Below are 16,562 nucleotides of genomic sequence, written 5' to 3'. Positions count from 1 at the left end.
TCTGTGCAGTGAGTGTTCTGTGTCCCAGTACAGGGATTGGCACGCGGCTGTATCCCCACCCTGGGGGTCCATGTATGGCACAGCTCTGCCTGCATGGGGGGCTGCAGCAGTTGGGATTTGTTGCCCAGAGCCCTCCAGTATGATGCCACCCACCCCCAGTCCTGGTTCTGATGGGCGAGTGGGGCCACAGGCACCCCAGCACAGCATAACCCTGCTGCCACCTTGGGCTCCCTGACCCACAACACACCCGGGACAGCAGCCGAGGGACCCGTCCAGGGTGTCCCCCGCGGTCTGCCGGGGCAGGAAGGTGCCGCGCTGATGCTGCCACACGGGATCCGGCACTGACGGTGCACGGTTGGGCAGGTGTCCTTGGGATGCTGGGGATGGGACACCCCCTGGGGACACGGGACCGCTCTGGGGACACACCCCGGTGGCCCGGGGCCGTTCCGGGCGCGGCAGGGCCGGGTCCTTCCCCGGTCCCCTCGCGGTCCCCTCGCTGTCCCCGCTCCCGGCTCCGCGCGCACGTGGCCGGGCCGGGCCGGGCCCCGGGCCCCGCCCCGCGCCCCCATTGGCCCAGGGCCCCCCGTCCCGCGCTCCCATTGGCCCCGGCGCCCCCCGTCCCGCGCTCCCATTGGCCCAGCGCCCCCCGTCCCGCGCTCCCATTGGCCCCGGCGCCCTCCACAAACAAAGGCCGGTGCCCAGCGGGGGGCCCGACGCGCGGCGCTGATTGGCGGGGCGGAGGGGGCGGGGCGGGCCCGGGCAGGCCCCGCCCCCCGAGTCACGCCGGGTGCCCTAACAAGGAGAGGGGCGGGGCGTGTCCATTCATGCGCGCAGGGGAGGGGCGGGGCCAGCGCGGGGGCCGCGCTTCCCGCGCGCGGCGCGTTCCCACGGCGCGGGCGGGCGAATGAATGGGCGCGCGCAGAGGGCCCCGCACGGCTCGGTACGGCCCCGTAATGCTCCGCACGGCTCGGTAAGGCTCCGTACGGCCCCCTACGCCTCGGGGCCATTGCCGCGCGTGGGTACGTGCGGGTGGGGAGCGTGTCCACTCGCGGGTGTGACGGTGCCAGGGCGCGCGCGATGCGTGTCCTGCCTGTGTGTGTCCCTGCATGTCACCGGCGCTGCCGCGTCCACACGCACCCTGCTCTGTGCCTTCCACACCCACGCGTGTCCGCCCCCCTCCCCCGCGCGTTTGTTGTGCTGGGAGGTGAGGGGCGTTTCCCGGAGCCCCCCACGATCGCGGCTCTGCATCGTCCCAGCCCGGCCCTGCGGTGCCCACGGACACCACCATCAGACCCCACAGCCTGGGGACCCCCATCCCAAAACCCACCCCACAGCTGCCCCTGGGGTGACACCATGTGGGGGGTCACTACTGCCTCTCACCTCCCCCCAAAACGGGCTGTGCTGTGTATCCCACTGTGCTGCTATACCCCCCCACACACACACAGATCAGCCCCCTTGCCTCCATCTCCCTCATCATGCCCATAAATTGATTCCCAATCCCGGTCTCACCCTGCCAGCCCCTCACGGGACACGCGGCCACTCCCGGCCCACGCCGGAGACGTGGACTGAACTTTGGTCCCCGAGCAATTAAGGTGCCTGAAACTGCACTTCATTAATGGTTGTTCCGCAATAAAACCCATCAAACTGCCCTTATTTGCAATATAAAACCGCAATTTGTTTTAATTTATGTTTTTCCATCCTTGCCGGGCGGTTCCTGGGATCTGCCAGGAGTCTGTCACTGGAGCTGGCTGTGGGGAGCGGGGTAGTGGATGCTGGTCCCTGTGAGAAGGGGGGACACGGGGTGGTGGGTGGGCGCAGACCCTCAGGGGCACCATGGCATGGGTGGCCTCTGCCCCAGGTCTGGAGAGGAGGTTCCCATTCCTTCCCATTCCCCCTGGACCATGTGCTGTGTCCCCTAGGAAGGGAGGGCAGGGATGTTCCCAAGGTGCTCTCACGGTTCCAGGGAAGAGCATCCCTGTGCCATGGGAAGGTTCATGGGAGCCCCCCCAACCCGGAGCTGCCACCGAGGTGAATTCCTGAAGAAAAATCTCCGTGAGCAAGGCTGAGATAGGGGTGGGAGCCCCTGTGCCTGCATTTCATTGAGGAGGGGTGGGCCCAGCCCTTTTCCCGGGACAGCATCACCGGTGGGAGCTGGGAATCTGGCTCAGCTGAGGCTGGGGTGTGCACACACATGGAGCTGTCACATCCGACACAGCAGCGGCGCCTGGAGCTCCCAAGGGATTTGTACTTCCATAAAGCAGCGCGGAATCCCCGCGGGATCAGCCGGCCCTGAGCCCCCATTTCTAATTACAGTAATTGTGGCTCTGGCATCCTCTGGGGCCGATTGTTCTCCAGGGCTCCAAATCCAGGCGGGAGGAATCTGGGCCATGGGGCAGGACTGGGAAGGGCTCTGAGCCGCCCAGGCTTCCCGGTGGATCTGTGGTGGGAATGCTGCCAACGGCTGCCAAATCCAAAAGGGCCCTTTGCCGGCTCCCAGTGTCCTGTGCTGGCACAGGGGGGTCCCTATCCCAGCTGGCAGCTCCTCATGCAGGTGCCTGGCCATGCAGGGAGTTGGGACTTTCCAGGGAATTCTCCCTTGCTATCAGCAGGTCCGCAATGGGAATCTGCCCCGGCGCTGCTGGGGAGGGACACAGGCAGTGCTGGGACAGAACCCGGCTCCTGCTGGAGGCAAGATTTGGCCCTGGAGTGTTTGGAACTGCAGAAAACCCCCATCCCTCGGGATGGGCATGGAGATCCCAAGGGGAGGTGGCAGAGCGGGGCCTTCTCCCTTGGTATCTCCATCCCACAGGAATTCCCAGCTGGCTCTGGATGCTTCCCAGGCTCCCACTCACACATGGAGAAGCCACTGGAGCTCTTTTCCTGGCAGTGCTGAGGCAGAACATGCTGGGGGCACCCCCAAAGCTGCTCCGTGACACCCCGAGGGGATCCCTCGGCCCAGCCCGAGGACACACACGGCCACGGCCCCTGCTCTGGCACAGGAGCCAGGAAAGCGCCGCCGGAGCTACTGATCCCGCGCCACACCTGGAGGGAATTAGGCCGCCTGTTCACCTCCCTGCAAACCTTTTGTAGAGCGAATTCCTGCGGTTTCCAGTCGCAATTGCTGCAAATTATACGAGCGCCGCGTGTTTTGCTCCGACGGGAGCGCGTGTGCTGCGCTGACCTGCTGCTGTGCATGGCCTCGGGGGACCCTGCCACAGCCCCCCGCAGCTTTCCTGCTATTCTCCTTGGGTTTTCTGCCTTGTCCTGCAGGATCCTGGGGGGTCCGTCTACGGTGGGCTTTGGGATCGCTCCGGTTGGGATGGGGAGCAGATGCGTTGTCTGTGCACAGCTGGATGCGTGCCCAGATGTGCACCCAGGAGGGGGTTCCCGGGGGGATGTGCTGCCCTCGAGGGGCCGTTCGGGATCCCCCCATCGTCCCGGGGACTCCTGCCCGGATGCCAGTGCTGTGGTCATGTGCATGCATGCACATGCATGCAATGTGAAGCCATGCGCACAGCCATGTGCTTTCCATGCATGTGCGTGTGTGTTTGTGCACTCCCGCACGCCCCTGGCCGCACTGAGCTCCCCGAGGGTGCCCCCAACAGCGGGGACCCCCCGTTATCCCTCCTGGCCTCCCAGGACCAGCGAGAACGGTCCTCCAAGGCGGTAGGAGCGTCCCCACTCAGCGGCGCGAACCACGTGACTTCCGGGAGCGGCGGCGGAAGACGGAAGTGCCGCTGTGGCCGGTGCCGGGTCGGGGTGGGCCTGGCGGGGCCATGGCGGGCACGGGCGGCTGAGGGGGCCGGGGGCACCGGGGGGCTCCAGGAGGATCGAAGGGCTCCAAGCCGGCCGGGGGGCGCGGGGAGCGGCCACAAACCGGGCCTCTCCCCTCGCCGCGGGGACCCCCCGCCGCGGGCCATGGCGGCGGCGGTGGCGGCGGGATCCAACTGGGGTCTGATCATGAACGTGGTGAACAGCATCGTGGGCGTGAGCGTGCTCACCGTGCCCTTCTGCTTCCGACAGGTAAGCACCCGCTCCGCACCCCCCCCCGGCGCTGGGGGGGCTCCCCGGGGCCGCCCGGTGGGGAGGATGATCCCGCCGGTGGCCCCCAGGCTGGGGCGGCTGTGCCGGGGCCTGCCCTGGTCAGCCAAAAGCCCCCGTGCGGGTGCTGCCCCACTCCGGGGTACCCGGGAGGAGGGCAGGCAGAGGCCACGTTTGCCCCCCTGGTCCGAATTTGGGGGGTGGTTCAGGGGTCGGCAGAGGAAAGTCAGCAAAGGAAACGCTGAAGACTCAGATCAGGCCTCCCTTGAACCAAACAATGCGTTTTTCTTTGTGGTGGGGTCTCCAGCTCGTCATCTCTAAACCAAACTCTGTATTTTCCCCTTCCCTGGGGTCTCCAGCTGATCATTCCTGCCCTTCTTGTGAGGAGCAGGAAAAACTAAATCGAAGGATTTGTCCATGTGACAAGCACGAGTCGATTTGGAGGCGTTTGCAAATGCCTGCTGTGCCCCCAAGCCTCAACCCCAGGATCTGCCCCATCCCCAGGGCCCCCCTGCCTCAAAACAGTGGGAAAAGGGCAGCTGGGATCAGGATTTGGGCATGTGCCAAGTCACCTGCTTGAAAAGTGACCTGTGGTTCCCACCCTGTGCAGACAGGGAGGCAGGAGAGGAGCTGGGTGAGGGGTTTGGGATACCAAGGAGTGGTTAATTTATCAAGCTACAGCAGGGGTGGAACCTTGGGGTCTGTCTGTGCTCCCTGGACCTGCTGGGGGATGAGCCAGGGGGGAAGTTCTGCTCCACAACTCACTCCCAGTTCACTCCTGGGAACTTTGACTGGTGCAGCTGAGGGCTGTGGGAAACACGAGTGTGTTCCCTGTGGCCTTGGACTGTGGAGAGAGTGATATGGAGCTGATGGGGAAGGGAGGGAATTTTGTGAAACAGGGAAAAGCGTGGCTGGAATTACCCGGGGGTGCTGAGGGAGGGCCTGACCCCTCACCTCCCACTGGTTTCTTCCCCCTGTGCTCTGTTCCAGTGTGGGATCATCCTGGGGGCTGTGCTGCTGATCTTCTGCTCGTGGATGACCCACCAGTCCTGCATGTTCCTGGTGAAGTCGGCCAACCTGAGCAAGCGCAGGACCTACCCCGGCCTGGGTGAGACCCCTGCCCCAGGGCTGCTCCCCAGCCCTCCCTGCTGGCTCTTACACCTGCAGCGTGACCTGGGCCTCCCGATTTCCATTTTCCCACTGGTGCTGCTGGAACAGCCGATGTTTTCCTGCTGCAGTTCCCGTTCTCCCCCGGGGGCAGTGCCGGGGTCTGATCCTGCCCCCGACAGCCCAGCTAATGGTGCTGAGTTGTTTTGGCTCCCCAGGGCAGGGGAGGAGATGCAGCACTGCCCGATCCAAACCCCAGCTCCCCGGAGGCATCTGGGATGAATTAATTGTGGGTCTGGGATGAATTAATTGTGGATCTGGGCACGAGTTCCCCGCCTGGTGCTGCCGGGACAGCGGGTGCTGCCAGCCTGGCATGGAGCTGGGCTGCCTGGAGCCGAGCTGGGAGCTCCTTTATGGCTCAGCAGAGAGGAAACAGCGCGAGCTTCCAAGGGCCTGAGAAACCAGAAACATCTGGAAGGTCCCTGGGTGGGTTTTGGCAGGGCCTGGCCGCCCTCGGAGCACGGTGCTGGTGCCAGGAGCCCGTGGCCTCTCTTGGAATCCTGACTGACCTGGGGGGCAGGAGGAGGTGGGGGGGTTCCAGTGCTCTCCATTGCACGTGAAACAGCAGGAAAAGCCACCTTTTCCTTGTTTTCCGTTATTTTCCCGTGGGAGGAGGGCGCTGGCTGGCGCTGCCCTGGTACAAGGGCGCTGACAGATGGGTTTGCTCCTCCCTCCGGGTGCCCGGGGTGCTTCTCCCGGGAAGTACATTCTGGCTGCTAGGAACGGGAAAGCTGGAGCAGCTCCGTGGTCTGGGGGTTGTTGTGATGCCGGAGAGAAGGGGGAGCCCCCATTCCAGCTGCCAGTGCCGCCCCCTGGCCCCCTCCACACGCCTTTGTGTGCTGCTTCCCGCAGTACACAGAGTCCCCTCCACCTTGGAGCGTGTCCCGGGAAAAGGGATCCTCTGCACGCTCCCAAGCCAAGGGGCTGGAATATACAGAGGGCCAGTAATGCTTCCCAGCTTCCTCCTGGCACGAGGGGGCTGGCAGCCGTGCTGTGCCCGCTCCCTGTGCCCTGGGAGAGGAGCCACGGGCAGGGACAGCCCCGGGAGCGCTCCCGCGCCGCATCCCAATGCTCCGGGATCGGGCAGCTCCACACAGACCCCCTTTGTCCCCGTGGGCCGGGCTCGGGGACATCTGCGGGCACTCCTGGCAGCCCCGGGGCCGATGCCGTGGGAGGATTTGGCAGCGCTGAGCCAGGGAGGAGAGTTGTGCACATTCCCTTCGGGCAGGCGCTGCCTCCCGGAGGGACGGCGGCACAAAGGAGGGGCTGGCCCAGGCTGGGGCTGGGGGTGGGCCACCAATGCTGCAGGGAGGGGAAGGGCCTCGGGCAGGTGTGTGGGCGAGGAGGGAAGCAAGATGGAGTTCCCAGATGGATTTTAACCAGGAGATGGGTGAATCCCTCCCTTCTGGCTGTGCAGGGGCTGTGCTGGCCCTGGGGCAGCTCGGCCCCACAGGGGGGCTGGGGAACCACCTTGGGTTTAAAAGGCTTCTCTGATTCCTGAACAGGCTCAGCTCTGCCCAGCCTGGGCATCCAGAGGTCCCATTCCAAGGATTCCACTGTACCATTTCTTTTACAGTCTTCACCTCCTGGAGAAGATAAAGGATCCAATTTTTCCAGTGTCCCCAGGTGGGGACATCAGGTGTAGCGTTAGGAGGCATGTTCTCATTGAACATCAATTCCAAACAGTGGAGGACATGGGCTGGTTCCAGCCCCACCAGTGGCTGTGTCCATGCCCAGGGGCACCTGGCTGTGCCGGAAGGATGGAGCGCCGTTGGATCCTCCTGGAGCTCAGCCTGTTAATACCCATCTCCAGGAGGGATATTTTCCTCTTACTCACTCCTCTCCCTCCTCCCAGGCCCTCTTTGTGTGGGACTGGCCCCCCCAGGGCTGTTGCCTTTTCCCCCATGGCTGTGGATTCCCAGAGGAGGCCGGGGCGGCCGTTCCCGGTGCCCGGGCGCTGTGCCTGGTGGCGGCTGTCCCACCGCCCTGGCACCGAGCCAGCAGCTATTTCGGGTGCTCCCCCACGTCCCCGCTCCAGGCTGTGGGTCCCTGCCGTGCCTTTTGCTCATTTTGTGGGAGAACATCTCGTTTCCTGAATTTTTAGCTCAAAGCAGAGTCCAAGGGAATCAAGAGTTGAAGTTAATATTTAAAATAGCAGAAGAAGCTTCCAGAAAGGATCCGAGTTTGTGTGCTGGCGGGTTCCAGGAATGTTGGGCTGTGCCTTGAGGGAAGGCAGAGGGGACTCCGGGGTGGTGGGTTCATTTTGGACAGATTTGGGCACTGTGGTCTGGGTTTGGAGCTCTCCGTTCCCATTCTGCCCAGTAGGGTCTAAAAATAGAAGTGGAGTTTTCTTGGCATTGTTTTTTTTGAGAGAAAACCCAATGATTTAAGGACTACTGAGCATTTTCTGCTCCAGCCCAAGGATGGGAGGGGGGGAAAAGCAAAGCCTTGGCAGCAGCCCTTTGGTGTGGGTTGGGAGCACTGGGTATTCTGGGAATGGGATTGAACGTTCTGGGCACCAGCTCAGCTCTCCCAGCCAGCCATGTCAGGCGGCCCAGTTCGAGGGGGAAGATAAAAATAAAGAGGGGAGTTGGATTGGAATTCTGCACCACTTCAACTTTTGCCACACAGAATCTTGTACAGGAATATTTTCTCTCCCATTGCCTTTAATGGCTGCCATGTGTGGCTGCTGCTTCACACCACTTCTGGTTTTAAGTAGAAAAAAAAGAACCTGCTCGCTGGCTTTTCCTCATCTTTGTTCCTGTCTTATGTGGTTTTCAGTTCCCAGAGGGAATGGCTGAAAAAGAAAGTGGGAGGGTGAGGCAAACAGCCCCCAAACACCAGCAGTGGGGCCCTGCTGCACTGCCCTGTGTCACTGTTAATGTGCAACTTTGAACTGGCCTCTGCCCTATTCTGAGCCTTTCTTTGACTAACTTCCACTTTTTTTTTTCCGTTTTATGCCAGCATTTCATGCCTATGGAAAAGCAGGAAAAATGTTGGTGGAAACAAGGTAAATCTGCTGCTTGTTCAAAGCGTGAACAGTTTGGGTTTGTTTGGGGAAAACTCCTGCTCTGAGCCTTGTCCTCCTTCCTTCCCCTCCTGCCTCCCCTGGTCCCCACAGCCCTCCTGCCTCCTGGAATGTAGCAGGAGCCTAAGTGAGATCCCTAAGCCCAGCTCACAGGTGTCACCTCCAGCATATCCCGCCCGTTCCCAGGCGGTGGGAGCACAGAAAGTGGGAGAGAGCTCATCTCCTGCTCTGCTGTGAAATCCCAGGCGTGTCACTTGTGGCTGTTCTCCAGGGGTGACATCCCTGCTGAGAGTGCTGTGAATGAGTGGGAGGGGGAGCGTTTGGTTCCATGGATCTGCTCTGGTCCTGCTCATCCCTGCTGTGAGATGCTTTGAGGGAGGGAGAATCCTGTCTTCATTTTGGGACGGACTCTGCTTCCTCCCATGACCCCAGTGCAGTAGAAGCTCCCTGCAGATCTCAGGTGATGGGACATCCTCACAGCCCTGCTTTTTCCAGCAGGGATTCTTTTCCAGGCATCTTGAGCCCAGGCCAGGCAGTGGTGGTGGCTCCTTCCCTCACCCCAGCTGCAAACTGCTGCACAGCACTAAAAATACACAGAATATTCCTCAGATGTTACTTGTCCGTGCAAGCAGTGGCTGTAATTGCCACAGAGATGTTCTATAATTGGAACTGGGAAGGAAAGTGGTCCAAGAGTGGGAGGAGAAGCAGTTCATGGACAATCTTTTCATTAAAGTTTGGTCCATTGTGTGGAGAGACATTGGAGAGCCCACTGGATATCGAGATTCATGGCACGGCTCTGCTGTGGGGTGTGGGCTCCAAGAGCCTTATGCTGATTATTTTAGAGGTTTTTCCAGGAACTGAAGGAGTTCTTGCCATCTCCAAGATTGGTTTTTGGAGTTTGGTTTTTTTACCCATGGCTCCAAACAGCAGTTAAACCAGTGCATGGTCCGTTAGCAGAGTTACATCTCCAAGGCAATTAGTGTGGATGGGGGTTCTCTGATGGTTGTTTTACTGGGATTGAGTGCAGAAGGGTTCTTCTTACAAGGTCCTTCTAACCTGTCCCTGTTTCTGTTTGCAGCATGATTGGGCTGATGTTGGGCACCTGCATCGCTTTCTACGTCGTCATCGGCGACTTGGGCTCCAACTTCTTTGCGCGGCTGCTCGGATTCCAGGTGAATTAATCCCACCTACCATGCACACAGTGCTCCCAGATCTTCCACTGAGCTGTGTGTTCCTTGGATACAGCACAGCTCCTGCCTTGGAGTGTGCTCAGCACTCCACTGGGGTCCCCTCATGGAGAGCTTTGCGGGATGCCTGGAGCACGGAGCCTTCGGCTCTGGGAAGTCCTGGAAGCCCAGACATATGGTGAACAATCAGCTGTAAAACTCCAGTAAGGCATTTCCATCAAAGGAATTCTTTTTAACTTGTTCCCTTATTAATTCTGGAGCAGATTCCTTGGGGAGATGATGCTTCCTGCCTTAATTCCAGCCCCAGTGGGTAGTGACAGGCAATTCCTCTGCCTGAGTTCTCCCCTCTCAGTTCAGGAGGGGTTTTTGTCCTGTCCCTGGCTGTTTTGGTGGCCAAAGTCATTGTGTTCCTGCCTCCTCAGCCGTGTGATGAGCCTGGTGCTGGCTCAGGATGCTCAGAGGCAAGAGGTGCTCCTCGTGGGCATGGCTGGAAGCTGGTACAAGAGCCGTGCAGGGAAGCAAAAGGACATTTGGGAAGCAAAAGGGTTTTTGGTGGAGCTGTTATCTGCGCTGCCTGATGCTCCTAAGCTCAGATTAAGGGGCTGTGAAGTTAGAAAAGATGTGTTGAGGCCACAGCCAAATTAGGTATTAAATATTTCCAAGTGTTCTGCTTTAATAAATACCAGTGTGAGGCTTTGATTAATTTTCTGGATCAGAGTTTCCAAGACTTCAATCTCTCGTTTCCCCGAGTAAGTTTAGTTTTTATTTAATTGCATGAAAATACCTAAATAGCTTGTGCTGGATTAGCATTTAACCCCCCTCCCACCCCCCAAATTCTTCTGCCTCGGACCTGTCACACACTGCAGAGCAACAGTGGCACCCAGTGACTGTCTCAGCTCATCACAGACGGAGCCCAAGGAACGTTGACTTTGCAGCATCGGATCTTTAAACACCTGCAGTCACAGAATTTCACACTTTATAGCTGTTTCTCACTCTGGGAAAATGAACCACGTCAGGGTTTGCTCGTTTGGTGGATGTTTTGGGTGTCTTCCCTGCTCCAGGTCTTTATGCAGGTCCCTTTTCCAGGTGTCGGGCAGTTTCCGGATAGTCCTGCTCTTCGCTGTCTCCCTGTGCATCGTCCTCCCCCTGAGCCTCCAGAGGAACATGATGGCCTCCATCCAGTCCTTCAGTGCCATGGCTCTCATCTTCTACACTGTGTTCATGTTTGTGGTGGGTATGGACACTGAGGATCCTGTTTTCCTACAGTTTTAACTCAGGTGTTCCCTGCAGGGGCAAGCCTTGAGTTTAGAATGTCCTTCCTGATAATTAGTGCTGGGAATAACTGGGCATCTGGGTGCCTGTGCTCCTGAACTGGTGGAATTGGAGAGGTTTGCTTGTTGGACACCAGCAGTTCTGTTTCTTCAGCTCCATAAACTCTGTTTTGGCACTTGGTGTGAACTTGTTCTTAGAGGTTTCTAGAAAATATGTATTTTTATTTCTTCCCTGAGCTGGACAGACTCTTGACCATTTTGATGCCATAGGGGGAGTGGAATGATGCCCAAACTGGCCCGTTTGGCTCTGCCAAGCCCCGTTTCCTCAGAGGTGAAAACTGAATTGTGCTTTTTTGTGACCAGTTTCACCTCCTGGATGCTCCTGTGATTTGCTCGTGGAGCCCCAGCCCTGTCTCACCCAAATTTCAGGACTGGAAGAGCTGGAAGGAAAGGGAGGTGTAGAAATTCTTTCCATGCAGCTTTTCTAGTATGTTGTGCAGGGTCACACCTCGGAGCCTGCTTCCACAGGGAGGTGTGGAACATTCCAGGAGCTGTGCCTTTAAGAAAGCCACAACATTCATGAGAGTTGGCTGCACCAAAACATCATCTCTGGGGATTAGAACCCCCATCAAGGGATATTATAAACAGGCATTCAGACATATTTACCTTCTGCTTCCTGTGCAACCCAACCCCTGCCAATTCCTGTGTCTGTGACAAAGGAGCTCCCTGGCCTCAGCTCTCCCCTTTTCCATGAAGTTTATCCTTCTCTTTGGTGAGCTGGTGTTGTTAAATGCCTCTGGAGAAGCAAGTGGGATCCTGTTTTGGGATCCTTTGTCTCTGCTGAGCAGGATCCTCCAAGGCCACTGTCGCTTCCCGTTTGGATTTAAAAACACATTAGAAAACGTGCAGAAGAGGCTACTTTGAACAATAATTCTCACAGTTAAATGTGTCAGTGGAAATTGTCCCACTCTGATGTGTGCTGTGATGTCTGATGGCGTCAAAGAAGGGGGAATGTCACAGATCCTTTAAAATCCTCCCTGGGATCCTTGGTGGCCCTTGGAGCTCAGTAGGTGGGATGGGAGCTGGGGCTGTGGGGCTGCTCCTGGCAGAGCTGCCACACGCTGCCTCTTATCCCAGCCCCAGCATTCCTGCTGCCATGGAGCTGTTTGGGGCTGGACCCTCACCCCTGCTCTCTCCCTTGGCTGCAGATTGTGCTGTCGTCCTTCAAGCACGGGCTCTTCAGCGGGCAGTGGCTGCAGCGAGTGAGTTACACGCGCTGGGAGGGCATTTTCCGCTGCATCCCCATCTTTGGAATGTCTTTTGCCTGTCAGTCGTAAGTACCTGCCATTCCCACCCCTGGCAGTTGTTCCTGCAGTGAGTTTCTGTGAGGGCAGAGGGTCAGGAGGATCTGCAAGGGATAGATACCATCTGGTTTGGTGTTTTATTTTCATCAGAGTATTTTACAGCCCACTGAAGTTCAGGCTCTCATTCAGTCGTGACCCTTTTGTTACCGAGATGGGGAGGGAGTTACATTTCACCTGGGAGTTATTGTAGCTGAGCAACAGGAGACTGCTTGGGACAAACAGCTCCTCAGTGTGACACACGGGGCTTCTGGTGCAGCTGCACGAGGGATGAAATTCCCCCGGTTCTTGAAGGGAGCAATGTAGCACCAGGAAAGGCAGCAGTGTCACCCCATGGCTGCAGGGTCCCCCCCAGGGCAGTGAACACTGGGGGCTTCTCTGCTGCCTCAAATTCCTTGGAGAACACTCAGAAGATGGCACAGTTGTTGGCTTTGGAGGGTTGTTCCTGCATTTCCAGTTCCCTGTTTTTAGTGGCACGTGGAAGGAGGTGAGAGCAGACCAGGCTATTTCCAGTTCCCTGTTTTTAGCAGGGTTTGTGCTGACAAGTGGAAGAAGGTGGGGACAGACCAGGCTATTCCATGTTTCCAGCAGCATTCCCTCCTGCACCGAAATGGCATGTGAGCACTACATGCCTGGCCAGAATTGTGACAGCTCCAAACGGTGTAAATCCAGCCCTGGACACAGGAAGGATTGGCCTCCTTTGGGAGGACCATCCTCCTTTGGAAGCCTGGCAGAACTGGGCTTCCCCCCTGTAGTTCCAGCAAACGAGTCTCATGCCAACAGTAAATGAATGTGACAGATAAAATTTGCTCAGGCTGCTGTGTTTACACCCACTGCAAGATCCAAATCATCATTTTCCACTTACTGGCTCTCTTGGCAGCTCGGATTCTACCCCGGCTCCAGGCTTGCTGTTTAATGTCTCCATCACAACTGGCAAAGAGAATTGTGTTCTCCTGCAGCTCTACCTTGTTAACAAATCTCTTTTTTTTTTTTTTTCCCTTATGGTATCCACGCAGTAGTACCCAGCAGAATTTTCCTGGGAGCTGGAAATGCAGGGAAATGGTTTGGTCTGGACCAGTGTGTGTGGACCTAAATAAAGGCTCCGTGGCAGCACTTATGTGGCAAACCCAACCTAAAGCTGGGTGGTTTTTAGCAAGCATCAGGAAAATACACTGTCCCCAGCCCAGGCAATATTTCATATATGTATGTATATATACATATATGTTTTATTTCTTTATATATTCTATCCACATATATATATTTTATTTCTGTCTTTATATATATTTTATCTGTCTGTGTATTCTCAGCTATGTAGATTTAATTTGGCTAACATCTGAATCATCTTTTTAACCATCCCACCCGCTGCAGAGCCTCCATGCTTCCAGCCTGGATGTTTGGCTGGACCCTTCCCCTCGGGGGGGCAGAAGTTTGGGATGTAGTCAGTTAATGTAATGGCTGTGGTGAGGGCAGGGAGGAATCCCAAATGGAGAGACTCCCGGGAAAGCCATCCTTGATCCCAGCCGGTAACTGCAGCCCCTGTGGGTCCTGGAGCTGACATGCTCGGCCTCCTTTGTGCAGACCCATTTGATGTTCAGGGATTAAGGGTTAAGGATCCTTCTGCTTGTCCTCACCCTGACACACTTCTCTGGGAATGGCTTCCTGCCCACTGGAGCCGGGGATACCCCTTCCCATCTCCCAGTAGGCTCCCCTCGCTTCTCCCTAGAGTTCCTTCAGTAACACGAAGCCAGGATGTAGCCACTTGAATTAAAGTAACAAGAGGTTAATGAGTTGCTAAAATATGCACCTGATGTCAGAAAAGGACATTCCTCAGGCTTTCCAAGGCTGTAAATACCCCAAATCCCGGGGAATCAGCGCTCCTGGCTCTCTGTGAACGGAGCTGAAGTAGGACAGGCGCTGCGTTCCGTTCTGTTTGTTTAACTTTGCCTTTAGACAGGGGGATGCTCCAACCTTCTTCCCGCTTTTCCTCTGTAAACACTGTGTTGCTTTAATTATCAGCACGGAGAGCTCCAAGAACAATAATCTCCGGCGCTGGGGCTGGCCCGGAGCCACCCGCGTTCCCGGGAACAAACGGTCATTCATTTTGCAGCCCTCTCCGAACCCCAATGTTTACATCACACGTTTCGCTCCACGTGGTGGGGTGGGGAGAGCAGGAATATTTTTGCAACACTTAAAAGTTATGAGTGTTCTGAAATCTCTTGGCATTAGCAGTATAAATTGTGGAATAGCAGTGGGTGTTTATGCTCCAGAGCGGGAAGGTGTCAGGGATTCGTTGCTGCTGGGCTGAGGCAGGGAACAGGCTGGAAATGAGGGTTTTCTCTCTTTTTCTGCAGGTTTCCTTAAATAATTTACCCTTTTCTACAGTCAGGTCTTGCCTACCTATGACAGTTTGGATGAACCGTCTGTCAAAATCATGAGCTCCATATTTGCTTCTTCCCTAAACGTGGTCACCACCTTTTACATCACGGTAGGAACTTCCCCTTCTCTTCCCTTGCCAGAAATCTGGAGGGGCCAGAGGGACGAGGATTTATCTACAGCCAGGGCTGGTTTCTGCTTATCTGTATTTATTCTGACAGATAAGTCGTCGTGCTGAAAGCAGAGTTATCTGGGAGGTGATGAACCCAACAGCACAGGGGCCTTTGGGAGGGTCCAGATTTTCAGCATGGCACATTTTCCTTGGGTGGAGGCAGAGTGGAGGCCCAGCTCTTGCCAGGCCCAGCCTGGAGCTGGGGATGCTTCCCAGAGTTTGGGAGAGCTTTTTTCAGCCTGTTGTGAAGGAAGTTATGCCTCATAAGGCAGCAATTAATAAAAGTGGGTTAATTATTCTTGAGGAGAGCTCTGGCCCATGAGCCAGGCTGCTGCAGGGAATCATGACAGCCCCTCCATTGGAGAGGGACAATCCATGGGCCTGGCAGCAAGGAGAGTGTGTCCTCCAGGAAACCCCCTGTGTTTGGTGAGAAACTTGCTTTTAGGCAGGTGCCACTGTTCATTAACTACCTGTCCCAGCTTTTGGGGGTGCTGGGGCTGCTGGCAGGTTTCCTATGGAGGAGACTCCGTGCTCCCACCTGGCTGCTCCAATGGGAGGTCACCGTCCTCCCCACTTCCATAAGGAGCACGTGTGAAGTGCTGTGGAGTCCAGCCCACCCTCTCCCCTCCCCAGGTGGGCTTCTTTGGCTATGTGAGTTACACCGAAGCCATTGCTGGGAATGTCCTCATGAATTTCCCTTCCAACCTGGTGACGGAAATGATCCGAGTGGGATTCATGATGTCGGTGGCGGTGGGGTTCCCGATGATGATCCTGCCCTGCAGACAGGCACTGAACACCCTGCTCTTTGAGCAGCAGGTAAGATCCCTGCATGGCCAGGGCTGCCTCAATGTGAAACTTGCTTTTTGAAAGGTTCTTTGTGACCCTTGTGCTCTGAGTGGGTCCCAAACCTCTCTTGGTTCTGTGAGACTCTGGTGACAGTGGCGTGGGGCAGGCACTTGCTATCCAATGGGACAAACCCCCAGCTCCCATGAAATCCTCAGTGCCCTGCGTGTGGTGACAGTGCAGCAGGGGCCTGTGGCCATCTCTAAATCCTGCTCTGCAGAATGGTTAATCCCTGGGACTTAGAGGTTCATGTCCTCTCCTCAGAGGAATTCCATGGGCAGAAGGGCTGGAGTTCCCAGGCTGAAGTCCACATCCCATGGCTGCTGCTCCCTGCTCTGCTGGGGATTCCAGCTCTGGCACAGACGTGTTACACAGCTCAGAGCCAAAGTGGTTCCCCCCCTCAGAAAGAGGGAGAAATGTGCTTTTGGAAGCAGTGGAGCCTCCTCATTTCCTGCTGCTCCAGCTGCCGTCCTTTTGCTGGCCAACTCACTTTGCATTGAGCTCCAGCTCCTGTTCCCGGCCTCAGAGCCCAGCCCAGCCCCATTTCTTGTTGCTTCCATGTGTGCCTGCTCATTCCTGCTCCATTATTCTCACCCAGCACCTTTGTCAGCAGCCCTGTCCCCTCCGGGTTCGGATGTTCCCTTCCTCCAGCGCCTCCTGGGCTGCGGTGCCGGCCCAGTGCGGAGGCGGGCAGTGGGATATGGGATACAGCCCTCTCCCACACATTCCACCTTTCCCAGGGCCAGCTCCTCAGCCAGCCTTTGTGACTGTAGCTGGTCTGTCTGCTGGAGACTGTGAGTCCCTTGTGGCGGTGGCGTGTTCTCCTCTGTGCATTGTGCGGCGCGGAACGCGCCGATGGGATTCAGCAAATACAGTAAGAGATTGTGGGAATGTTCTGAGGCCTTTGTGTATCCGCATAAATAGAAACCTCTTAGGGCAGGAAATAAAACTTGAGCAATTTATAGCTCTAAATCCTGCCACTTCTGCCTGTGAGAAGCCCCCAGCTCTTTTCTCACGTCGGGAGGGCCCGAGGATGGGGGCAGACAGTTGGTGAGAGCCAGCGGGTGCAGGGGAGGAAGCGCTGGAAACACTTGGGAACACTTTGGATCTCGCCTGGGC

The 16,562-nt window shown here is 57.1% G+C and overlaps 1 protein-coding gene across 2 annotated transcripts in view; it reads left to right on the top strand.

The window, feature by feature from the left end:
• The first annotated feature begins 3,758 nt into the window (after positions 1-3,758).
• SLC38A10 (solute carrier family 38 member 10) overlaps positions 3,759-16,562 on the top strand; it is a 30,076-nt gene continuing 17,272 nt past the window's right edge. Inside the window, exons 1-8 of one of the 2 annotated variants that reach the window (XM_017812153.1) lie at positions 3,759-4,023; positions 5,032-5,149; positions 8,173-8,218; positions 9,315-9,408; positions 10,510-10,653; positions 11,903-12,027; positions 14,438-14,540; positions 15,234-15,416. In XM_017812153.1, the coding sequence (XP_017667642.1) occupies positions 3,919-4,023; positions 5,032-5,149; positions 8,173-8,218; positions 9,315-9,408; positions 10,510-10,653; positions 11,903-12,027; positions 14,438-14,540; positions 15,234-15,416 (918 nt within the window). In that variant the 5' untranslated portion in view covers positions 3,759-3,918. The remainder of the gene's footprint in view (positions 4,024-5,031; positions 5,150-8,172; positions 8,219-9,314; positions 9,409-10,509; positions 10,654-11,902; positions 12,028-14,437; positions 14,541-15,233; positions 15,417-16,562) is intronic. The other variant, XM_017812152.1, reaches the window with a different exon arrangement.

The sequence above is a fragment of the Lepidothrix coronata genome, unplaced genomic scaffold (assembly GCF_001604755.1).
Source record: "Lepidothrix coronata isolate B3197 unplaced genomic scaffold, Lepidothrix_coronata-1.0 Scaffold34, whole genome shotgun sequence".
Classification (NCBI taxonomy): Eukaryota; Metazoa; Chordata; class Aves; order Passeriformes; family Pipridae; genus Lepidothrix; species Lepidothrix coronata.
The sequence above is the reverse complement of the archived record's forward strand: the minus strand, read 5'-3'. Positions and strand labels throughout refer to the sequence as shown.